The 25,198-nt window shown below is 51.7% G+C and overlaps 1 protein-coding gene across 4 annotated transcripts; it reads right to left on the bottom strand.

Moving 5' to 3' along the window:
- Positions 1 to 1,032: 1,032 nt before the first annotated feature.
- Positions 1,033 to 25,154, bottom strand: TBC1D16 (TBC1 domain family member 16). Of its 4 annotated transcripts, none has more exons than XM_010721317.3 (13): positions 24,250 to 25,154; positions 23,549 to 23,868; positions 20,978 to 21,213; positions 19,354 to 19,966; positions 9,319 to 9,549; positions 8,572 to 8,719; positions 7,379 to 7,546; positions 6,488 to 6,636; positions 5,556 to 5,690; positions 4,946 to 5,132; positions 3,688 to 3,867; positions 2,680 to 2,826; positions 1,033 to 2,261 (listed from the first exon to the last, which is right to left on the bottom strand). In XM_010721317.3, the coding sequence occupies exons 3-13, from the start codon at positions 21,153 to 21,155 to the stop codon at positions 2,016 to 2,018; spliced, it is 2,382 nt and encodes a 793-aa protein (XP_010719619.1). In that variant the 5' UTR covers positions 21,156 to 21,213; positions 23,549 to 23,868; positions 24,250 to 25,154; the 3' UTR covers positions 1,033 to 2,015. The 4 variants fall into 4 exon arrangements, with proteins under 4 accessions (XP_010719619.1, XP_010719618.1, XP_019477206.1 ...); XM_010721316.3 differs by having other exon boundaries at positions 7,379 to 7,543; positions 8,560 to 8,719; XM_019621661.2 differs by lacking the exon at positions 23,549 to 23,868 and having other exon boundaries at positions 7,379 to 7,543; positions 8,560 to 8,719.
- Positions 25,155 to 25,198: the final 44 nt, after the last annotated feature.

Below are 25,198 nucleotides of genomic sequence, written 5' to 3' on the forward strand. Positions count from 1 at the left end.
GCCCCACTGACAGCTCAGCACTGTCTGCAGCCATTCCCGTGCCCACAGTTTGCAGCTCAATGCCTGCATGCAGCCCTGGGGATGGCAGCCCTGCAGCCCCCAACCTGCTGCCCCCTACCCTGACACAGGAGCAGGAGGAAGAGGAATATTCAGTGCAGCTCACAACAGGCATACACCACATCGCTCCCCTGAGCAGCAGCTGCCCAGAGAACAGCCAACCCCAACCAGTGCCCTCTGACACAGGAATGATGCCAGCATAGAGATCTGTGGACATTTAGTGCGAATTTAATAGAGGCACCATGAGTTACCAGCAGCCAACACTGGGGCCATCGCGCTGCAAATGTCTGAAATCTGCCATGGGACATCGGGTGGCAGCAGGCAGGGGCAAGGAGATCCCAGCAGTGCACTGCTTTGGGCTGTGCCACGCGTGGGAGAACAGCAGCGCTGTTTGTCTGCCACCAAACAAATCCTGAGCGATTTCCACATCGCTGAATGACATTTCAGTGGCAGAAAAAATAACGCCAGAAATTATCGACTTCAACTCTTCCCATTGCCTCCTATTTGCTGCAGCAGGAGCAGTGCTGGACCCTCCAGAGTCGCCCCAGGGACAGCGTTGGGGCCTCGAGGTGCAGCCTGAGGCCAGGACTTCTCCCACTGGGGAAGCAGCACGTGCTCGGTGCGTCTCAGCACAGCGCTGTGCTCTGCACCAACCTGCCTGCCAGGCTCAGTGCTGCCACGGCGCTGGGCAGAAGGAAGCAGCAAAAGCAGCACAGCCCTCTGCTGCCCCGTCTCCACGTCCGTTCCTAAGGAAGCTTTCCCCAGCTCCGCTTGGCACGAGCTTTGGCTCAGGACACACCTTTGGCTGCCAGTGGATTTGGTAAGGACGTTTCGTATTTGGCAACATGGCTGCACTCAAGGCCCCAGCACAGCTTCCAGTTGGCAGATTTTACAGAAGGCAGCAGTGAAAACATGCTGTCCTTCCAAAAATACTTCAAGGGAAACGTTTACCAAAGACAGCTCAGCAAAAACAACTGCAACAAACCAAGTTTTGTTTTTCTTTCAGGATGGGGAAGAGTGCATACGGGTGGCATCAGCTGAGGAGCGCTGGGTCCGCCCCACGTGCCTATGGCAAAAACAAATAAGGACAGAAAATATTCAGTCATTGGGAAGAGCCAAAGGGAACACGTTGGAAACACACTAGAAATTCCATAAACAGAATTCCATAAACAAGGGTCTGAAGTCTGTGGCTGGCAGCATAAAGCAGCAGTTTTGCTGTAATGTCCCAAAGAAGTAAACTCCAAAACGTGTCTATGAAATACCCTGACTACAGAAAGCAGTGCTTTAAGACCCGTGGCTGTACACTCTCTGTACAAGAGGAGAAGAATCATGCCAGCAGGCATGCCATGTAAAAACAGAGAGAGCGAGAGACGGCCTTCAGGTGACCAGCTCTTCCTCACCAACAAAGCAGATACGTTCCCTGCAGTCCCAATGGTCTGCAGGTTTATTTTTGGCAGATTGTAATTAAAATGATCGTCGTGGCATTAGAGAGAAGCCACCAAGAGGCATTGTTCTGGTTGAAGCACGCGTGCTCGGGGTGCAGGGATGCTGCAGGGCCCTGCCCCCCCCCACCAGCCACACACACTGCTGGAGGCACTCGGCTCTCCTTAATGTTCATGTTTCTCATCAGCAAGGTACAACTTCTGGTTCCTAACCAGTCCAGTCCCAGAGGCAGAGTAAAAAAGTCCTTATGAAGATCTAGAAACCTTTTTGTTCCTATGAAAATCAAATTCAAGCACGCGCAAACGCCGTTCCTGGTCGGGTGTGTTTTGCTCCAGTTCCTCCGCTCGTACAGTGGCATTCTCCTGCAGACAGACTCCATCCCTCTTCCATTCTCCCCCTTCCAGTCCTCTCCGGAGCCTTGACAAGCCTCCCCTCCATTTTTGTCCTCCACATTTTTCCTCTGCACATCCTTCCTGCCCTTCCCTCTTCCTCTGGCGCTCCCGGTTCCTCTCCAGCTATTTTCGGAAATGGAAGATGTCGTGTGTTTTCACGCCTCTCCTGCCTTCACCTCCTGCCTTGGGAGAAGAATCCTCCACCAGCCCCCCATAGGGGCAGCCCTCGGCTGCGGGGTGGTGACCAGAGCACTCCACTGCAGGGATGAAGCCGCTGTCCCACATCCCCGTCCCACACAGCTGGCACAGGTCGTGCAGACTGCAGGGGATGCGGGGCAGCAGGTGGAACTGATAGAGCAGGCTCCTTGCCTAGAGGGGAGAGAGACAAAGTCATTCCCACGTGCCAGAGTGTGGATACAAAGCACTGGGGTTGCCATCGGGCCCTGCTCAACTCTGTGATAGGAGTCAAAACTTGGGGCACCCTTCCTGAACAGCCAGCTGGAGGTTAAATGGGGCCTGGAGGCATTGCCAGCAGGTGGATTTAGCAGGAGCTGCTCTCAGCACGGGATTCCTGCCCCTCGGCACCGCAGTGCCTACCTCTGCCCTGCAGCCTGGGCTCGGTGCTGCTGTGTGCTGGCACGTCCCAGCAGCATCACCCTGTTCTTGCAGGCTGCAGGCAAGCAGGGGATACAGGAGGTGCGGAAGATGAAGCACCGGTCCCTGGTTTTCTCCACGCTCTGACTCATCTCGTGGGCCTGAGAGCCCAGCTCAGCATGCAGACATTTACCTTCCTGAGTACGAGTTCTCCGTTCATGTGCATAGCCAGGTTGCCGAAATGCAGCAGCATCTGATCGGTGGCCAGCTGTTGTTCAATGACATCATCCCCATAAATCACCACGATGGCCACACAGATGAAGAGGTGGAAGTAGTCTGTCTGCAAGGAGAACACGGGCTGGGTTACAGCAGGTGGAGGCTGAGCTCTGGCTCCCCACCCTCCACAAGCACGTCCTGAGGAGAGATTTGTTGCTCCTTCCAGTTCTGCTTAGTGGTGCTCATAAAGGAGTTGTTGTGGATTCTGAATCACAGCTGAGTCAAAGTCTCTCACCTTTAAAGTGTGGGAGTGTGGTTTGGGCTACAGCTTTCAAAGCAGACTGGTGACTCTGGGAAGACACTGTCCAGCTGTTAAAGAGAAGTCTGAACCTCAGAATGGATGGTCAGCATATTCTGAAAAGCATAGGCATCCCCAAGCTGGGGAGCAGCATCCATCCTTTTGCTCTACAGCTAAACCCCTTTGGTAGTTACAGACTCTCTGAAATATCTACAGTCTCCCCACAACATCTGACAGGGAAAACTGCTGGAAGATGCCCACAAGGAACACAAGCTTGTGAAACAGACTTTTCAGGTGCCAGTGCTGCAAATGTTCAAATTAGGGGAACCTGCACTTTGATGAACGAACAGTTTTGTAAATGAAGCAGAGCCCTTCGGAGCCGATCTGTCTGTGAGCACAAAGCAGCTCAGGCAGCTCCTCAGTTCCTTCACCAGGCAGCTCCACGTGCAACTTCTATGACTTCCCATTTCTTTCAAGGTTACCTCCAGCAAACCGAAGCAGAACCCGGCAAAGACAAAAACAAGCTGTCACATCTCAGCTAAGAGAATGCAGCGGGAGAGGGAATGCCTGCAGCGTAACTTCTTTTGGATACTTTGCTACGAAGAGCCTTTAAGGAACCCCGCGGCGTGCTGAGATGAGGGCTCAGCAGAGCACACGCTGCTGCCTGTGTGCTGCACGGCCTCCCACCTGGTAGTGTGCCCAGCACGCCTCCCACATGCGCAGAGCCTCAGCGTCGGGGAACTCCCGTTTAAAACAGAGGAGGATCCAGCGGTGACAGAAGAGCATCTGCAGGCCGTCCTCCCCCAGGGCAGAAAGGTGCTGGTAGAAGCGTGGGTGCATGAGCCGCAGCAGCTCCCGCAGGTACATCTGCAAGAGATGCACTTGGCTGAGCCACCGCCTGTGTGCCAGGACCTGCACCCCCACAGCCCCCCCCCACGTCCCCAGCACAAGGCAGGCCTGCTAACACTGGCTTCAGTTTTGTCCTCCCACACAGAGCCCCAGCTCACAGCCCCGGCTCACAGGCAGCTCCTTAATTTCAGCCAGGAGCACCCCGGGCCACTGCTGCCGTTCCTCAAAGAAGGAGGGAGGGTGAAAAGAAAATCCTGTGACTGCTACGTTGTGAAAAGGAAGGTGGGGAGAGTCGGGCTGGGCAAAGCAGCATGCAGCCCTCGAGAACAGACAGGATGTGGCTATCTACGGTATTTCATTTCAGCAGGGGCTGAGCAGTGTGTCAGTGATTTTAGGAAGCCTGATGCTCTGGGCACACTGCAGAGCATAATCCATACAATAAGTAATTGCACCTCACCTGCAGCACCCCACCAGGCCTTCATGATAGATTTACCATTTTACATCAGTGCCACCATGACCTGGACAAGAGTGTTCAGATTTAAAATGTATTTCCCGGGATTGTGACCTGCAAGCAACTGACACTAATGTTAAAACCTAAAAAGTTTCTATTTTTAAGCAAAGTCACTTTATTTTAAGCAACTCTGCCACTTAGGAAAGGCTTTTCATTTAGATGTCATAAAAAAAAAATCCATTAAAAATGTTAAAAAAGCTCATACAGAGGGCTGCAGCTCCACTACTATGCCTCATTCATACCTAATGCCCCCAAATCAGGACAGAAACGAATGAGTGAGTCTCCTCTGCCTGACAGAAGCACAGAGAAAAAGGCAGCAGAATCCTAAATAAATGATGACCATAAAAGATTCCTTGAATCAGCATCCTTCAGCACAGCCAAGGCAACTCGACTGACAATTTATTGCCTATAATTGCCCCTGGAGTGCCTCAATCACCTGAGATTCATTTTATCCATCAGGTGCTTTGTGGCTTTGGTGCATGATTTCACACAGACCAGTTAACAGCTTTAAGTCATTCCTCCAGTTTGAGTGAGGAAGGAAGAAGTTACAGACAGGACCAAACCGAGCTCAGCCTTCCTCCTCACCAACTGTTTCTCCATATCCTCGTCCCGGGGTGAGCTGATGAAGATGGTGTTCTGCATCAGTCCCACAAAGCACCAGAAAGTATCCGACTCATCCAGGACCTCTGCCAGGATTGGGGCGACCAGGTCGGACATGCCTTGGGAATACCCAATGGCTGGGTTAAACACTGCGTAGTTCAGCAAGATCCTCCTGGAGAAGACATTCAAGAGGAGAGGTGAGACATGGAGGGCACGGCCCTTCCATCCTACCCCAACCATTCACCAGGAACGCGTTTCACCCATCAAGGAGACTCTGAGGGCTGATCTTCCACCCCATCAGCAGAACCACAGCCATATGCACCTGCCCGTGACCCTGCTGCAGCACTCCTTACCCCCAGAGCTGCAGAAGTCTCCCCCCTCTTTCATGCCTATGTATATATGGAAGGGGATGGCAGTAGTGAGAGCTCTGGGGAGGCAGTGGCTATTTTTGCATCCTCTGATACAGCCATCCTACGTGTGATGCTCTTCAGTATTCCCAAGGCAGCAGCAGAGGCAGCCTGGGCCACGGGGAGTTCTGGAATTTTCTACATGCTCAGTAGGGCACTGTGTGGAACACTGAGATCAGACACATCACCTCATTGTTTCCACATTGGGGTTGTTTTCCCCTCGAAAGAACTGGTTGCTGCGGTCAGTCCTCACAACATCCTTATCTACTGTGAACTGCACCTTGCGCCAGAAATCCTTCTGCTCATCTGGAGACATGGAAAGCCTGAAAATTGAACAGCAACACAGGTACGTTGAGACTACAGGAACAGGACTGTCACAAAGAACAAACAGCCTTACTTCAGCTTTGGCTTCGAGAAAAAACCTATTTCTATACTGAGTTTTCTCATCAGTTGAAAACCAGACAAGTGGTCTGCCTGGAACAGCACATCTTCTGTCCAAAGGCATTATTCAGAAGGGGCTTCCTGGGTTCTGAGTGGGTGACACAGTGTGTTCTGTGATGAAGTCGACTTCAGGAGTAGCTGATGATGCTCTCCGCTGCTCCTTGTGGGTGTCACACCAGAACTCACCACTCTGCTGCAATTTACTCCAAAATAATAATACCACAGTCTCTCTCCAGCTTAAATTTACCCACAACCAGTTTGCAAAGCACAGTTCTGGCAGCAATAATTTCCTTCAATTTGACATATCCTCTTCTTGCGACCTGGTGTAGGGAACCTGCTTTGGCAGGGGGGTTGGACTCGATGATCTCTGGAGGTCCCTTCCAACCCCTACGATTCTGTGATTCTATGATTCTTCCCTATTTTTACATCCAGATATATTCACAAAGAAACCTAAAATCCCGTTTTCAGCTTCAGCCTGCTAAGCCCAGCATGCCAGGCCGTAACCTTGCCTGTGAGACAAACTGCTGCTGGTGCTGCTCCAGAAGCTGGGTGAGATAACATTGGAGTAAGACTGGCTGTGCTGAGAGCAACTCTGCTCCCCTCACCTCTGTCCCCAGCAGCTCTCTGGAGGGAGAAGCTAAAGAGAGGGGAGCAGCAGAGGCTGAGGCCGCTCTCTTACCTCTTCTCCTGGATCTCAAAGTACTCCTTCCTCTTCTGCACCCTCAGTGCCTCCCTCTCCTCAGAGGTGGACTCGTAGCTGTAGTAGTGCAGCAGGAAAGGCCACACTTCCCCACGGATGGACATATCGATCCCACCAAAGAAAATGGCCTGGAAGGAAGAGCAGAACCATAGAATCATAGGAAGGATTGTGTTGGAAGAGATCCTAAAGGCCATCTGGTCCCACCCCTCATCCTGAGCAGGGACACCCACAGCTCCATCAGTGCTCAGCGCCCCGTCCAGCCTGACCTTGGCTGTCTGAACAGAAGTTAGGACCGGTGTAGTTTTAGCATTCCCAAAAACGGCAACAAGGAACTGCCCGCCACTGTGCTGCGTGGCTTTGCAGCTCTCTGCTGACAAGTGACGCCTTGATTCAAGCTCCTGCAATTTGCACATGTTTAGAGGGAAAGTGCTGGCCTTCTATTCCCAGACGAGACACAAATCGGGCTCATTTCAATGTCAATAACCCCCCCTGGAGAGGCTCTATGATTAACGTGTCGTTCTCATGTCACGGCTTAATCCCCGATCTTGGAGACACCGCATTTCACTGCAAACCCCTCTCAAGACCCGGACCCGGTGCTCCCCTGAAAGCCCCGCATTCTTTCATACAGTCACCTCAATTTTTCTTTCTTTGATTTGCTCACAGCACGCAGAGCACAGACACGTTGGTTTACCCCTCCTTGGGACGATGCTCAGATCTCACCTGCAGCGCTCTGCGGTCCCACCACCACCTCCAGCCAAGCACCACGAGGAACCTTCATCCCCTCCAACATCACCTGCCCCTCAGCGTGAAAACAAACCACAGCTTCCACTCCAGGACTCTGCCCAGCACAGAGCAGCGGCCTCAACTCACCTTCTGCAGCTTGTACTCCTCCTCCACCTGCCCACAGTGGTTCAGGTGGCTGAGCCACGCTGACACATCCAGGCGCCGGTATTCGTTCTCCTCCGGATGTGTCTCTGATGAGGGCAGCTTGGGCCGACGGATGGAGAACTGCATGCATGTCTTCTCATCAGCGAGCTGCTGAGCGAGGGGAGCAAAACAAAACAAAACCAAGCAGAACAAAAATGAAGGCGGGAGGCAGAGATAGCAACCCAGCGTGAGACGTTTGGAGCAGCAAAACCTTTCCCTGTGGTTCTTGTAGGATTAAGTGCCAGGCACAGCACTCAGCAAGGTTGTTTTCTTAATTCCAACCATTACAATAGCACGAGTGATTAGAATAATTAAAAATCGGAGTGCCACAAAACAGCTTCATCTTTAAAAAAAAAAACAACCACAGTTTCCTATTCCTCCCCCCATCTTATCCCTGACCTGAAAGTGAATTAATGCTGCTTACAGCAAAACTTCACCCTGCCAGGAATGCCTGCAATAAATTACATATGATTGGCCATATACAAAGGGATTGCTGTTAGGCAAGCGGGGAACGGCGCTGCCAGGCTCTCTAAGGGCACTCCTGATCCCAGTGCAAGACTGCAGCTGACATTTAATTTAAAAATCAAAGGTTGTTCAATGCAAAAAGTGAGCCCATGCGACCACAATAAGAAAAGCAGCAGGGGTCTCTGTGGGAAGGATGGAAATTTAAAAATCACTGTTTCTAATAAGCACATATAGTATCTTAAACAGATAATTAAACAGCTCTTATCACATCTGTATGTAGATTGAACAAAATATGGCAAGATGCCTTGTCAAAACATTTTCAGATGCAGCATGCTATGCTTCACAAAATGGATGAAAGGCTCGGACAGAATTTCCAATGCACTGCTGCAGGTTCCCAGCCACCTCACCACCCAGAGCACAGTGCTGATCTACCTGCGTACCACAGCCAGCAAAATTACCCCCTAACGAGGTTCCTGCCTTATCTGCCCCACATTCCACAGGCAGAATAGGAACAGATGAGGATGAGCGAACACAACCAAGACCTCCCAGCTAACTGCTGGCTGTATCCCAGTAACCAGTCGGTGCCTTGCTGCCCTATTTAGTGACGGAACCTCGCTGCTTCATTCCCCCAACTCCTTGTGGGAAGTCCCCTGCCCCACCTTGCCCGCTACCTGCTCCTTCAGGTGGGTCTCGGTGCAGTACTTCCACTGCTGGAACACCTCTGACACTTTATCCAGGCCTCCATGGTGAAAATGGAAGATCTTGTACTGGCTCTCCCGGCTGGCGACTACCAGCTGCCCACAGGTGCATGCCTCATCACTGCGGGGGGGGTAAAGTGGGGTTAGAATCAGAATCATACAATCACAGGATGGTTGGAGCTGGAAGGGACCCTAAAGGCCATCTGGTGCCACTCCTGCACCGAGCAGGGACACCCACAGCTCTGTCAGTGCTCGCAGCCCATCCCCTGACCTTGGCTGTCTGCAGGGATGGGGCACCATCACCTCTCTGGGCAACCTGTGCGTCAGTAGACCCTCCTAGTCTGTCCCCTTCTTCCCTACAGCTTCCCTTTGGATACTTAGAGGCCAGCACAGATCTTCCTGGAGCCTTCTCCTCTTCAGGTCACCTCTCAGGGTGAGGAGGAGCCCCACAGGAAGGGGACATCGGATTGCAGTGAGAGGAAAGCAAACTGCAATGAAGCTCTCCCTTCAAACAAGACAGAAACCATCTTACAGCTCTGGATGTGACCACAGAACCAGAGGAGCACTGTGAGGCTGTTCCACCCAGAGCTTCCCTCGTGCTGCTAAGAGCACCCTTACCCTCCCAGTATGCCAAGGAACTGCATTTTATCTTTCTTGGAGAACAAACCACTGAAGCCTGCCTCATGGCACCTCTGTGGAAGGTGCCTAAAGAAAGGTTACCTGAAGAAAAGGCGCAGGGATCTCATTTGTCCCAGGTCCACTCTGAAGACTCCGCAGATCTGCTCCAAGGCTCCCACCTTCTGCTGCTCCTCTCCCTGCATTCGCCCGCTGCTCTCTGGGCTCTGGGTGCTGCCGTTGGGGCTCTCCGTGCAGCAGTGGGAACGTGGCACGTGGTCATCACATGCATCCCTGCAGCCATCACCTGTGTCCCTGCAGCCATCACCCGTGTCCCTGCAGCGGAGTGAGGGGAGAGCCCAGCAGCGTTAGCCAGGAGCTGCAGTTGCATGTGACAATCACAGCTGCACATCTTTCCCAGAGCTCTGACATTGGAATTCAGGGCAGGTCTAGGGAATCAATAACAGGCTGCTTACAAAAGAGATTAAATGATTTTTATTGAAATCAATGCCCTGTCATCCCAACAGGCGCTCCTGGGTTTGGTCTGCTGCACACAGAACTGGGGAGAGTGGAATGTGTTCCCCATCACTGCCTGGGGAGGTGAGCTGTGCACCCTGGGTATTACCTGGCAAAGTCCCTCCGAACACAGCAAGACCAAAAGAGGCTTCTCCTGAACTTCCCCCATGCAAGCAAGCCCCACAAGCCTCAATTCAGGCATACATGCTTCAGGTTTCCATTTGCAAGCTTGGCACTTGGGGAGTTAAGGAGCGGGAAGTGACACACGAGCTCCAAGCCAGCCTGGAGCAGGAGAGTGAAGCAGATGCTGCAGGAAACCAGGAGCATGCAGGGAGCTGGGAGCATGCAGGGAGCTGGGAGCACACTGCACCCATGCACCCACCCCAAGGAGCAAACTGAGCTCAGAGCAAACACCCTGCATGCCCGCCACCAGCCCCGATCCCAAAAGAAAAATATCACTGCTTTGAGAATTAAGTGAATCTGAAACTGTGACCCCTCGGTTCTTAAAAAGGCCAATACATGTGAACAATCTCAGTGCAAGCTCTGAATGGGTTCCGCTGTGAAATCAGGGTTTGCAAAACAAGGCAAGTAGCAGGTATAAAGACAGCCCCCTGCAATGCCACTTTATGCAATGTTTTCTAATCCGCTTATCTAACAATGTAGGCACTGAACGCTGAAAATCACACACTCAGCATGCATCTGCAGCACAGCACATCAGTATGCCTGCCGAGCCTGGCTGCGGTGCTCCTGCACAGGGCCGAGCCCCACGCGCAGCATCTGCCCGTGGTTCAGGTCACTGCACCCCAATGGCCGGGGCTCCGGACATCCCCCTTGGCTGTGGGTTACATTTTTAACGGTTCCAACGGATGGCTCAAAGCCTCAGCGCCCACCCGCATGGGAAACAGCCCCCAAAGCCCCTTCCTTCACTCCGCAGCATTGTGTAGGGACAAACGCTGCTCGGCTGCCAGCTCGAAGAGCAGCTCCACGGCTCCATTTGTGATGATGTGCCGCTGTCTTGGTGTGCCTGTCCAGCACTTTGGTCTCAATAACGTCATGCAACGCTGCAGGCTTGAGGCAAGGTGGTTGGAAAGCTGCCTGGGGGTGCTGGGAGACAGCTGCCTGAATGTGAGCCACCAAGGTGGCCAAGAAGGCAGCCAACAGCATGTAGGCTTGTATCAGAGGTGGAGGTCAAGCTCAAGCTCTGCTCCCAGTTAACAGCAATAGGATGAGAGGTGATGGCCTTGCATTGCACTGCAGATGTTCAGGTTGGATAGCACGAGAAATTTCTACTCGGAAAGAGCAGCCAGGCGCTGGCACTGCTGCCCAGGGAGCGGGGAGTCACCTGGGGGTGTTCCAGAGCCACCATGATGAGGAATGTGGTGAGTGGGCATGGTGGGGATGGGTTGGGGTTGGACTTGGAGATCTCGAAGTTCTTCCCCATGAAAATTGTCCAGGTCTTTGTGAAAATTCAAGTGCTATTTTCAGCTCAAGCCGCAAAATGTAACACCTTCCTGAAGCGCCCTGTAGCTCACATGAATGCAAAAGTAACAGGAGTCCTGGTGCAGGACAGCCGTGTGGGACTGCCTGCTGTAAGCAGCTGCTATTTGTGAAGCAACACTCAGCAGCAGGCACAGCTGGTTCCACAGGATTGCCCTGGAAGAGGTGACTCAAACCAACTGCAAGACTGAGCAGAGCTTCTTGTATCTGTGAGCAGAGCTGAAGAGAGGCACAGCAATGGCTCACTGGGATCTGCTGCCCCACGCACACCGTGTGCATTCAGGCACTGTGGGAACTGAGGGGAAAAAATCCTCACAGCGTTTAGGGTCACTTTTTCCTTTATACATCAATATCGGGGAAAAAAAGAAAAATAAAAAGGAATGGAAAGACTCTAAACTGTTGGTCTACTTCTTAAAACACTGTTAATGTACCCAAGTAGTGGAACGCAGCACTAACAGCACTGGTTTTGTGGCTTCTGGGGAGTTCTCCATCCAGGCACTTGATGTGCAAACACAAGGGAAAAATTTTACCATTTATTATTTATGAAAGCCAGACCATTATACCTGTTGGATGAGGGATTTGCACAAGTGCAAGGCAAAATGCTGGAGGAATATTTAAGAGAGAGCTGGGGCCGTGGGAGCCAGAGACAGCAGACTGCCAGGAGAACACATGCAATCCCCACGGGAACAAAAGGGACAGAGGAAAAGATTACCAGGGGAATTAGCAAACCTGGAGGCAGGAAGCCCACGGACACAGCCACAAGCCAGTTACACCTTTTCTCTTTGCTCAAGTCCTATCACTCTCTTGTCACAAAATAAATCTCAGTCTTGCTGCTGCAAAATCAGGGAGTGATGCATCTTCTCCCTGCCATCAGCTGCAGCAATCAATGCTTCTATGCTCCATGAGCTTCTGCAGCATCTACAAAGCATAATGCCCATGTGGGGCTGGCCCCGTGCTTCACCTGCAGCAGGAGCTGCTTGGCAATGGGATGAATTGGGCTGACCTGCAGGAATGGGGCTGACCTGCAGGAATGGGGCTGACCTGCAGGAATGGGGCTGACCTGCAGGAATGGGGCTGACTTGCAGGAATGGGGCTGACTTGTAGGAATGGGGCTGACCTGTAGGAATGGGGCTGACTTGCAGGAATGGGGCTGACCTGCAGGAATGGGGCTGACCTGTAGGAATGGGGCTGACCTGCAGGAATGGGGCTGACCTGCAGGAATGGGGCTGACCTGCAGCAGTAGGACCAATGTGCAGCAGTGGAGCTGACTTACCGTCCAGCCAACGCACACCTGCTGCACAGAGACAGGAAACCAGTTGTTATTACTGTTACAGAGCCAGGGCAGAGACCTGCACCAATTACATGGGAAGGCTATTTTAGCGACAAAGATCTAATAACTCATTTTATGACAAGATGTGACACGTGTAATTATAAGAGGGAGGAAGGCAGCCGGGATGTGGCAGTTATTGAGTGCCTCCCAGAGTCTCTTGCAAGAGCCAAACCCTCTCCACTTGGCTCTCCATCACCACTGCATTCAAGCACACCTCCAGTAATTGCAGCCTGCCTCACAGCCCCTTCTATTCCTGCATGCTGGCTTGTGAAGCGTTGTTTACAGACAATAAGCATCACCATAATGTATGAGCACCATGAAATGGGAACAACGTGCCCTTTCCCTCCCCAGGGCTGGTGTTTCTCTGCTTCTCCACAGCTCCCCACAGGCACTGACCTTCCAGTTCCAGTTCTCTCCAGCAAGGTGACGCAGCTCATGGCAGCATCAGCTGCCTGAAACGCCAATGACAGATGGCTTCAAATAAATAATCCATCAATAAAAGTTCAAAGATATCCCAAAACGCCTAAGCACTGAGTGCAGCGACGGCACAAAGTGAGGTCAGGTTGGGTAGCTGGAGCCCAAATCTATTGTTCTGATAAATAAAAGAGTGTCCTTGACAACATACATGTATAATGAATGGTGAAACGTGCTGATTTCAGCAATAGATGAACAAAGTGCAAAAGAACACAGGTAATATGGAACAAAGCAGTTTGCCAAAACAGCCCTGCTTGCACCGGACGATGCTGCAGAGCGATGGAAGGACACGAGCAGGGCAGCAAAGTCCAATGCCAAAACCTGACTGCTGGGAACATGTAATGATGTTGGGAGCTGTGCAGGATTCCCCCTTGGGCTGAAACCATGTGGAACTTGAAGCCCCTCTGCCTCGGAGAGCCCCAACAGAATCAATCCATGTTAACCTGCAGGGAAGGGTTGGTCAGGAGTCTGGATGAGCACACAGCCAGGAATCCTGAAATGAGATGTGGGAACACCCTGGTGTGGAGGCACACACGGAGCAAAGCCAGCAGTCCTTCCCACTTGTCAGGGAGACTGCTGAAAACCACGAGGCCGTCACAGCACAAAGTACGTCAGTGTCAACATGGACTTCCCAAAAGCCTGTTCCACAGCTTCCCATTGATCTGTTTGCTTTCAAAACATAAATTTCCCCATGCTGAACTGCACTAAATGAATGCTATTTAGTAGCTAATTAACTTTCTGTGCTGAAAAGCTCCCTTAATTGCACTTCTTTCACCTTTTTTAGCCCGCATCCTCTGGGGAACCTCAGCTGTCCTACGGCATTTGTTCCGCTCCTTTCTACGGCACTCAGCGGCTCCCAGAACTGCAGAGGTTTGTAGTGAACTGATGTGTTCTGCATCTCCTCCCTCCTCACGGGTCTGCGATGTGATGCCCTCCAGGTACCCAGAAAGCAACACTTAAAAAAATTCCTGAGATGGAAAAAGTGATTTCTCAGCAAAGTCCCCAAAAGAATGTTTGCTTTTCAGCCCATTTGGGATGAGAGAAGGGCACCTTTCTCACCACTGCTTATTTTATATTTTAAATCAATTGCTTAATTTGCTTTTCCCTTTCAGTTCTACCCATGCAAAAATAAAATCCTACACTAATTATGCTAATTATAATCAAGCCTTCACACCGCCAGTCCCTTGGAAGCCCCGAAGATTACCTTTGTTCTTACGTACTTGGCTCTAAGCAGCAGATGGGGAATACTGGGCAGCTCTCTGCCAACACCAAAGCCATGCACCTCTGACCTGGCCCACTACCACTGCCCTCGTGGTGCTCAGACTGGGAGCCCAAAGGAGGCGGGTGCTCTGTGTTAGAAGCAAGAGGATGAATTAGTGATCACACCACCGATGTGCTTAATGAGAAGCAGTCTGTGGGAGCAGACCTCAGCAGCACCTGCGTATTCCCCAATTAAAATCCCAAACAAACAGCTCCACCGCCCCTTCGAGCCGTAATTCCTGATCTCAAGTTAGCTGTCACTATTTTTCTTCCACAGAGAGCTGGCAGCAAACCAACAGAGGCAAAAAACCAAACCTGCCATAATTAACATGCTTGCTGTTCAAATATTGATACAAAGAAAGACGGAGCCGTATGCCCACACTGCTGCTCGGCTCTGCCCAACCTCACAGTGCATTGGGGCAGCACAGCCCTGCCCAGAGCCCACAGCTGCCCCACTGTTACGTGGCAGAGCCTCACTGAGGGACACCGCTGTTCTTACAGGCACTGCTCCAGGTACCAGCGGCACTTCTCAAACCACACGGACCCAGAGCCAGGCCCCGAGGCTGAAATCGCCAAAAGCAGGCGAGAGTGATGCAAGACGCTGCAAGAAGTTACAGGAGTTGGGAACCCAGAGACCAATTCCCTCAGCCCTGGGAACACAACCACCCCTGGCAGCACGGCAGTGGCTGTGCAGCCCCGCTGCGCCCATACGCTTCCCTGGCCCGGTCCGCAGGGGGCTGAGAGGCACCGAGGTGCTGCCACGACATCATGATGCAGCAGCACGCTGTGCTATCCCTGGGGAGGCCATTTGCTGATGAGCTCTCCAGGAAGGACTCAACAACACTGGCAGAGATTGCATCAAGTGTGCCCAAGGAGCTGCTGCTTGCGTTGCATGCTGCGCCTGTAAGAGCTGTTCACATGCACTCATGACTCCTTCGGAGGATGAAAACTCTACTGTAGTTTAGCTCCAGCATGAAAAGGTTGTTTCATGACCCAGTGAGCGGTAGTCGATGGCTCAGTGTCCAGATGGAGATGAGTGAGCAGTGGTGTCCCACAGGGGTCAGCACTGGGACCAGTGCTCTTTAATATCCTCAATGATGTTGGCAGTGGGATCGAGTGCACCCTCAGCAGTTTGCAGATGACGCATCCCAGGGATGGGATGCCATCCATAAGGACCTGGACAGGCTGAGCAGTGGGCCCAGGAGAACCTCACAAGGTACAACCCATCCAAGTGCAAGGCCTGTGCCTGGGTGGTGGCAGCCCCTGCTATCAGCACAGGCTGGGGGGTGTAAAGATGGAGCACAGCCCTGCCAAAAAGGACCTGTGGGCACCAATGGATGGCAGCAGGACACGTGACAGCATGGTGCCTTCACAGCCCAGAAAGCCAACAAGACCCCGGGCTGCATCCAAAGCAGCATGGTCAGCACGCACTGAGCAGCCCGATCCAGGTGTGGGCATCCCTGTTTATTGCAGGACCTGTAAAGGTCCATTCCAACCCAAGCCATTCTGTGATTCTACGGTCGTGGGTCACTGCTGCAGTGAGAAGCCCCTCACAGCTCCCCTGCCCCTGGCCTGGCTAACTGGGGGCACAAATCCAAAGCACCCCGGCAGACCACCAAGTGCTTCAGCAACTGATTGGCACAGGGCTGCTGCCACGACCAGCTAAAGCGACTTTAGAAGCACTGAATGACATCACGCAGGTGTCAGATGCTATCTCGTCGCCAGGACGTACCAAAAGCTTTTGGTTTCACTCTGCTGATGGGGAAATGGAAGCTGAGTAATCTAGCAGGGCAGCAACAGCCCAAGGCCAGGTTCAGATCCCGCTGTCCTCAACTGGTGCCCTTCAAAGCAAAGCAGATGTTTCCTGACAGATAACAGTGATAAGGGAGAAAAGGAACACAGAGAGACCATTTTATTTTCAGCATCTCTCCTCCGCCACACAAACGCAGCTCAGGACGAAGCCACTGTCTGTGCAACCACCTCCCATCAGCCGCTGCCCCCATGAACCTGAGGGCCAGCAGGGGCACGGGAACCAGGAGGACACATCCCCCTCCTGCCCACGGCCCAACCCAGCTGCAAAGGAGCACGAATGTGTGCTGGTAATGGGGCACTGCCCTCTCCCCAGCCCCAGGAATTGTGTAAATGGGAGGAAAGCATTGATCGCTGCATGGGAGCCTGGCAGCCTTTCAAACTGAGAAGAAAAAAAAAACACAACAAAAACACAACAAAACAAAACCCAACAATGGATACGTTTTTATTTCCTTATGCTCTGAAAAGCGAGTTGTCGACTTAAAATGACTGACTCATTGTGCAACTCCAGGGCTTCCCAGCTCCCTCCTGCCCCTGCTCCGCTCCCTGCCTCACACACAGCGCTGAGGCTGCAGCTCCATCCTGCCCCCAGGAGCAGGTCCCAAGGATCCAGGAGCCACTCAGTATCATGCAAGCAGCCCATCTTCATCTCATCTGACCCAACACACCCTAATTCTTCTGCAACGTCATGCTTCTCCATTTCTGATGGTACCCAACTGCACGGAAGGGAGAGCCGAGCTGGAAAACCCATGCAGTGCATGGCTGCAGCTTTTGAAATAAGCACAGAGCAAAGTAGAAGTTCTCTTTATTGCAGCTCCCCAAAGGAGAGGGAAATAACCAGAAACAGTCGCTCCTCTTTGGAGGGAGGGTGGTGGCCGGGGGGCAGGGAGGGAGCTGCCGCCAGCAGCACTAACTTTGTTCGCACTCCAGCTCTGCTGCACAGAGGAGCTGCCAGCAGCAAATCCTTCCGAACCAAGGAAGCTGTTTTCAAGCTCGTGGTGACTTCTGGAGCAACATCCCCTGCCCCTCAAAGCCGGGGTGAGCACTGGGAGTCAGAGTTTTGCACAAGACATTTGCAGAATCTGCAGCTATCATGCACAAGGCTCTGTGGGGAGGAACAATTTGGCACAAAAGAATGGACACACTGGACAAAAGCCTTTCAAGCCTGAAGTCCCAAACAATGAAAGGTCTGTTTAATTAATCTGTTGCAAATTATGAGGGCCACAACCACTGTAAGACGCTTCCAAGCTGCTGCCAGAGGAGTTAAAATAAAATAGAGGGGAAGGAAGGAGCAGCCCCCAGGAGCAGCAGGCAGGCAGAGCCAGCAGAGGGCTCCCCAGCAGCCAGGGCAGCATGCACACTTACAGCTTAAATTGTGTTTTAGCTATATAAAAAGAAAAAAATAAAAAAAATAAAAAAAAATCAACTCTTTTCTATCACAGGTCAGTGCTGTGGTACATAATGCAACAAACCTCTTTGCTACAGCTATTGGATTCTGAGAACACAGATGTTATCACTAAAAAGGAGTGAAATAAATGGAAGTTTCCTAAAGTTTGTTCCAGACAACAATCCGATTGGTGATCGCTTACTAAAACTCAGGTTGCAATACTTAAAAAAAAGAAGTGCACTTGTTTTTTTAATAGTGACAGAAACAGCTCAAGCATGCACAGCATCATGTGCTGCTTCCAGGAATAAAATTACATCTCCGAAGCAAACTAAGTTGCTGGTGGCAATGGAGTTCCGATGTGCTTTTTTTGCAGTAAGTCAAATTAATCACAACATTCTCTGAAAGCATGTGCAGCTGAAGGCCCAAACAGTAGCTCAGCACTGGAGGAAAACCTCACTCAGGAAGCACACCTTGGAACCAGCAAAAGTGAAACTGCAAACCCTGTTTCACGGAGTCAGCCAACACACACAGAATGGAAGAAGGAAAAGTCAACTGTCAGAAGCTGTATTTAACTTATTCAAAGGCCTCTCCAAGCTTTCAAGGTATGTCTCAGAGCATTCATCTAGTTCCCAAAGCCCTCTCATGGCCCACAGCTGTCAACAGGAGATGAGCATGCAGAGAGCTCTAAGAGCTCTCTCTTTCAGATTTTCTCTTTTCTCTCTCTCTTTCAATGCTGTTTGGAAACCTCATCCCAGCCTGAGCAGCATGCACTGCTCACAAAGGTGCTGAGCAGGGTGTTTGGGACAGGAGCACTGCCCTGCAGCCCCAAGCTCCCCAGGCTCACACTTAATGACCGCACGCTGCTAAGATCTGCGCCAAACACGAGGCCAATACAGATGTCTGACACCACCACACTTATGCATTCAAAAAAATATTCAGAAAGAGTTAAGCCACTTAAAACGCTTCCTTCCATAAACTTGTTCTTACTGGTATTCCCTGGGTTTGAGATTAGACCCTGAAATAGAGGCCAAATCTTTCCTAGCATCAAGTCTCCGCGCAGTCCGTGCGTTGCTGACACACACAAAGTAGAACTTGTTTTTCCTAATTTCAGGTGTAGTTTCAAGTTCAGCTGTATCCTTAAAATCAGCCCTGGGGTGCTTCATGAACACACCTCTCCTCTGCGTGGCGGAATCGAGTGACACAGCACGGAGACCGCAGGGCAGAGAGCCAGAAACACCGCGGATCAATGTGGAAGTGATCAGGTGATCAGTGATAAACCCTTGCTTTGCCAGGGGGCCTTCTTCCCCCATAGAGTTGACTGCAGGTGCCATTGAGAAGCACTGATCTTTGGATGCACCAGTGCTGACCGTGTTAGCCAGGTTAAACAGTTCAGAATTCATATTTCTGCCCTATTGTGACCTTGTTGTCAGCAAAGCAGCCTTCCTGTCCCTGCAGCACCTTGCCCAGGAGCCAGGCTCGCAGGACGCCAGCCAGACTCTTTGATGTGGCTTTGTACCAGCAGCTAGCACAGCACAGCGGAGCTCAGCAAGACCCACAGAGGACCTTCCCACTTCAGTAATGCTGCTCCCAGGCCTCCAGACAGCTCACCCGAGAGGCCCACACGTGCACAGCCCTGCACGATGGACAAGGCCACAGTTCAACGAGCAGGGGCAGGACTGGCCAACAAGCAATTTCCTGTGAATTACACAGGTGTCATAATCAAGGGAGAATTAAAGCAAGTCTGAAGCCAGACAGGATATTCAGCTTAATATCACTGTCGAGCTTCTTGATTTCCCTTAACATCCCCAAGCTCAGCAGCCAGCAACCCGGCAATTCACCCCAAAACTGGAGAAATGGATGCACTCACCTGGTTTCATTATCCAGAAATACAGAACTACTGCTTTTTACAAGGGCTTCGCTAATGGGAGAGAGGCAGAACGGGGAAGAGAAGGCATCAGAATCAGAGTCGAAAGTACTGTCCCTGCTCACATCATCAGCAAACAGCTCCAGGGAGCCCTCGTCCTCCCCTGGCTCTGGCTTGCAGTCCAGCCCTTCCTCCACCGACAGCTCTGACCTGTTCTGCTCGTCCTGAGAGCTGATTGTCGATAGGATTCCTGAGTCGCTGCGGGCAGGCTGCGGGGACTGGTGGGCACCATCTGCTGCCACACAGCTCTGGGGCAGCTTCTCCCCATCCAAAGAAGGGGAACTGATGTAAGCCCCGTCCTTCACGAGCTGTGACACAGTCAAGATGTCTTCCTTCAGGACCACTGCCCCCTTTGGCTCGGTGGGAGAAGCCTGCTGGGCAAATCCCTGAGCGTGGCGGCCTCGTTTGCGGGGAGCTTTGCGGACCGGGGAGCTCTCGGGAGTGACGTAACGCAGGGCTTCTTCATCCTGCCTCTGGATGCGTGAGTTTGGGACCCAGGCGAGGATGAGCGTGGTGCCGAGCAGCTCGTCCTTCTCCATGTACAGGCACAAATAGCCTATGGGAGAACAAAGCAGCAATCGGTTACAACACAGCTTCACTCTTAGGAAAGTGCCTAAGGCACAAACTTGCCCTTCCTCATCGCCTCCCCTCTTCACCATCACTGCACGAGGGCGAAGCAGCTGCTTTTTGTCATCAGGAGAGAATTCTGCCACGTGAATTGTGGAGTTCTCAGCATCACTCAGTATTCACTAATAATTTCAGGCCTGCACATGGCTTCTGAATACTCTAAATTCCCTCTGGCTTAAGTGAAGACAGGAATTGCGTACAACGCTTTCAACTTCCTGGCTGGATTACTCATCAAGAGTAAATTCTGAAATACGTTGCCACATGAAAAACTTTCACTGTTTGTTAGTTAAACAATGTCAGGTGCCAGCTGAATATTTCTCCTTTTTAAGAATATTTACCTTAGTATAGCCAAAGGGCTACAATTCTCACGGAAAGCCAATAGAAGAGTCACACATACAAAAGGGGAAGTGTGGGTCAACGTTCACAGAATAATCAGTTTTGTGAAGTTAAGCCAGTAGCCACAGCTCTCTTTGATGAAAACATGAAAGAGCACAGTAACAGATGAGAATAAAGGGATAGGGGCAGTATTTATCTTCATTTATGCCAGTGCATGCAGCCACAATCAGGTTTTATTTTCCCTCTACCAAGGGTTGGTGAGGCCACTCTAGCAATAACAGTTACAGGATGATACTTGACTTCGCTGAACCACACACATTTGAAAGAGCATCAGAAGTTCCTGCCCTCAAATGACAACTGTTCATCTTCTGGCAATACAAAAGGATGTACTGAAACAGGTAGATCTATGCTACCAGAAGAAGAAACGTTGTCAGTTTTTCCTATTAAAAGAACAGCTGATAGATCAGCTTGTGGATGGCTTTCCTCGGTGCCTTGAAGCCTGCCTTGCCTCGTGCCCCTCTGGTGTGCAGATGTTGACAGGAACAAACTCCCCAGGAACAGGAGAAGGTAAAAAGGGTGAGTGAGCAATGCCTGCAGCCCTCACCTGGGTGGTGCTCCCCGATGCCCTGCAGCAGCTCAGGTGGGTGGACACAGACATTGTTCTTGGAGTAGATAATCTCCCCATCGAGTATGGAAGATGAAGCGCTGCTGCCACCAGGATTCAGGGTCAGGAGGTCAGAAGCTTTAGAGGAGGCACGTCGGAGGAGTCGCCCCAGAGACATCGCTGAGGAAATGTTTCCATTATCTGTCAGCTTTAATCAGGAGCCAAATTCAGAAGATCTGTCAAGAAGGAGGAAAGAACAGTGTTAGAACAAACACAAGGGCAGTGCAGCACACGCCTATGGCGGCCTGAGAAGGAAAAGGTCTCCCATCAAGAGCTGCTCATGCAACAGCCTCCAAGTGCTCTGCACCCCTAGTGCCCCCTTTGCGGGTTAAGCATGGTAAAGCACGTAATTCTGGGATGTTTCTCTCTGCAGGGAAGGAATACGGAAGCAGTGAAAAACAAAACAAAAAGACCTTTGGTAGTTAAAAAGCTTTTTCAGAGACAAGTGACGTCCTTCAGACAGCCCAACAGAACTCGGCGCAGAGCAGACACTACTGCCACCACTGCCTGCAGCTGGAACACACACACTGCAGCATGGCAGCTGCTGTTCTGCCAAAGGGACACGAGGAGAGGAGACGCCTACTTCTGTTCCTCTGTATTTACACAGCCTCACTTTACAGGAGCAGGCTGGCCCGACCCAGCAGCACCGTGCATTGCCACAGGGCTGGGGGCAGGTGCAGCACTCCTTGCTCACTCTGTGGTCCGCAGAGCACACGGAGGGGCAGCCAGGAGGAAGAGAAGCAGACAGGCTCAGGTTTGTGCTGTCGAGGGCATTGTGTGTAGGGAGTACGTAGGGGTGTAAAGCAAGTGCAGTTTAACATGAAAGTGCTTTGATTTCTTGAAATGTGGTTTTAATGCTACCTCTGGATAAATGAGGAAGCAAGGAGGCCAAGAAGGCAAACAGAAACCAGAACTTCCCCAAGTGCAGAGTGAAAGCTGCTGGGAAGGAAAACAGCAGTCTCAGCTCAGAGTGATTTTTACATGTGATGGCAAATGAAACCACCAAGTCGTTAATGGTGCCTTCATTAAAGGGCAAGCTATTGGTTTAACTGGCAATTGCTGCATTTGTCAGCTTGAATCACAGCTTTTGTTCACTGAGACTTGGAGAAGTTTCAGTCCTGCCATGTACTGAGCCCAACAGGCTCCTATCTTGGAGGAAGTCATTTGCTTGAAGATATCTACAGAGGAAGCCACCCCTCCTCTTGCTGCACCCTGCAAGAATACAACCAGTGAGCTCTGCTGCAGTTCCTCCTCCTCGCCACTGCGTTCCAGCACAGTGCTGAGAGTCCAAAGCAGTGATGTGGAGCAACCTGTGCAGCATCACTGGTCCTGAGCTTCCACCACACCCACAAGGGCTCATCTGGCTAAAAAGGCAAAGGCTGTAAAAGCAAAGAAAGAAGATTTGATCGAGGTGGTTGCATCTGTTGACCAGGGAATGCTTCCTCGAAAAAACATTGCTACTACAGACAACAGATGGAGATGCACCTATGAAACATGAGCTTATGTTATGCATGCCCAAATGCAGCTCCCCAGGGGCCCTCAGGATGCAGGAAGAGGTACAGGACTTCTCTGCCAAGAGAAGCAGCATTTAATTAGCTTTTACCTGGCATAGTGAGAACAAAGCAACAAGTAAAGATCTAAATTCCTTCTGCTTTTCTAGCTTTTTTTTTTTTTCCTCAGCAGCTTTAAGGGAACTATCACTTTGATCTGCAGAGCATCTGTTGCTTCAGCACTGCCTTGATGTGCAGGTGGAAGGCACTGGAGGTACATGCATACATGAGCAGGTTGTGAAGAAGAAATAAAAAAGCCAGGAGGTCCAAAACATAACATCCTGCCAACATGGAAACAGCTTGCGAACCTGCCCCTGCTCCCCAAAGGGTAGCAGCTCAGGCAACACAAACCAGCAGTACCAGAAGTACCAAATCCACAGGGTTTGCTCCATTCTGAGCCCTTTCCCATGTGGGACAATGTCCTGAGGCCTGGGCTGTGGGAAGTGGTGCTGCCAATGCCCGTGGCAGGGGCTGGGGGAGGCAGCAGGACCCTGTCCCACAGCTGAGTCAGCACAGAATCCGCACCATTAAAAATGTACTTTTCATACTTTCTATTTATCCCCCTGATCTGAAGGGATTCTTTCCAACGTGGCAAAGCCAGCCCAGCTCTCTGAAATCTCAAGCACTGAATTAGATGCTAAGCTCTTGTAGAATGCCAACGTTTATCAAGCACACAGACATTTTTCCTCTCCCACACATTAACTGCCATCTCTAAAAACCTTCGCTGCCCTCACCACCTCAGCTGCTATCCCAGCCAGCACAGCCCCTCAGCCACCCGGCAGCTCAGAGGCACACAGGGCTGCCAGCTCCTCTGCAACAGCAGATGCCCTCTGCACAAGAGCCTGCCCACTTCCAGGCAGAGGCATCTCCAACAGCGCTGGCTGCCCGCCTCCCCTGGAAGTGCCCTTCCCCTTCTCATAAACAACAAGATCCTGTTTGGCTTGGCAGATTGCACTCTCACCTTGGCAGTGGCTGTCGGACCAAATGTCGCTGCCTCCGGTTGCACAAGATCCCTGTCTGCTGAAAAAGGAAGGCAAGGCGGGCTCCAGCACGTTGCCACAGACCCTGCAGCCACCCACGGGGCCTCTCCCACCAACACGCTTGGCCCAGGGGCACTCAGTGATGTGCTGCAGCCTACGGCCACGCTGCCAGCGCTCCGGGCCTGACAGCAGATCTTACAGCTACGAGGGCAAACGTTCTGTGCAAGGGTGTAATCACTTCACAAGCAAAATAAGCCAAATGACAGGGCTCTTGAAGGGAAACATGAGGCTCACAGCATGTCTGTGCATAAAGGAGAAATGAGAGCTGTTAAAATCAGCACCAAATTTGAGCATGAAACGTCTTAAGGAAAAAAAAAATACAACAAGGTTTTTTTCTTTTTCTGCCTTAATAACTTGAAATTGATTTTGCAGATTAAAGGAAGAGTCACTGCACAGCGGAGGTCTCAAGCCCAGCAGGAGTTACTGCTTCCTCCTGCTCCCCTTGGGCAGAGCAATTGCTCCATCTGCACTCTGGGCTCTGGATGGCAGAGCACAGGGAGACAGAGCCAGGTATCGACCTTCCCTTTGCACTAAGAAAAATAACAGCTATGCAACCCACTAGCTATTAGCTAGAGCTATTTAAGATGACCGAGCCAAATCAAGGGAAAAAAAAAAAGTTTACCATGGGGAGCCATTCTGAAGTCACTCCATTTTGCAGGGAGAATGATGTAGGTCACCAAAAGCTTTTCCTTTCCGACCTGCAGGTGCAGCAACGGCAGGCAGGGCACAGAGCAAAGAAAGGAATGACAGCAGCCACAATGAAGGCTGGGATCCAATGCAGTGCATGCATCCCGGCCGCTCCCATGCAGCAGGTTTCACTGAGATGAGAGGTAAAGAAGGGACAGCAGACTGCACGCTGCAAGTTTGTGACTCAGAGATAAAAAGGGAAACGAAATGCCATCATCGACGCCTGCTGGCTGCTCCCAGCCACACCTGCTCAGGCATAAAAAAAGCAAACACAAGGCTTACACGCCTCCAGCCCTAAAAGTCAAACGGCAGCATGAAATGATTTGCGCCTCATGTCCCTCTGTCCCAAGATTAACCATCGTTTCACATTACCTAAGGGAAGTGTTGGTGTGGTAGACAACATAACGGCCTTTTATCAGCACAGTCCTGCAGCCACTGCCCTGTGACTCTCACAGCGCCAGTGCCCAAAGAACAGCTGAAGAAAGCCCAGAGTCTCTGGCCACGCAGACCAGGGACTCACTGAGCAGCCCCAGAGATGTGCCCGTGCCCGTGCCCTCCAGCGAGGCCTGCCAGCAGCACGCAGGGCAGGGCAGCACCTGGCACGGATTCTCCAGCTTTAGCCGGGCGATCACCAGAACGAAAGCAAGTCCCGCAGCCTCACACGCGGCTGGAAGAAGCAGCAGCAAGCCGGGCATCCTTCCTCCGAGCTGTCAGCAACAGCCAGTCCTCCCGTTCATCCCATTCTCTCTTCAGAGACCTTTCATTAGTTCTGTCACCGACTGCATCCATCGAGACAGCCGAGCGCCTCGCACGGCAACGCAGCGCTGGGGGGGACGGGGAGCCCCGATAACGGCAGAGGATCGACGCTCCGGGACACGGGGAGG

The sequence above is a fragment of the Meleagris gallopavo genome, chromosome 20 (genome assembly GCF_000146605.3).
Source record: "Meleagris gallopavo isolate NT-WF06-2002-E0010 breed Aviagen turkey brand Nicholas breeding stock chromosome 20, Turkey_5.1, whole genome shotgun sequence".
In the NCBI taxonomy this organism is placed as follows: Eukaryota; Metazoa; Chordata; class Aves; order Galliformes; family Phasianidae; genus Meleagris; species Meleagris gallopavo.

Bases quoted from the DNA above. Each gene is read 5' to 3' on its own strand.
- TBC1D16 (XM_019621661.2), bottom strand. From the start codon at position 21,155: ATGTCTCTGGGGCGACTCCTCCGACGTGCCTCCTCTAAAGCTTCTGAC. The intron at 5,133-5,555 runs GTGATGTGTCTG...TGTCTTCTCCAG, and splicing joins CCCAATGTGGAAACAATGAG to GAGGATCTTGCTGAACTACG. The intron at 2,827-3,687 runs GTGGGAGGCCGT...TTCTCCTTGCAG, and splicing joins CGTGCTGGGCACACTACCAG to ACAGACTACTTCCACCTCTT.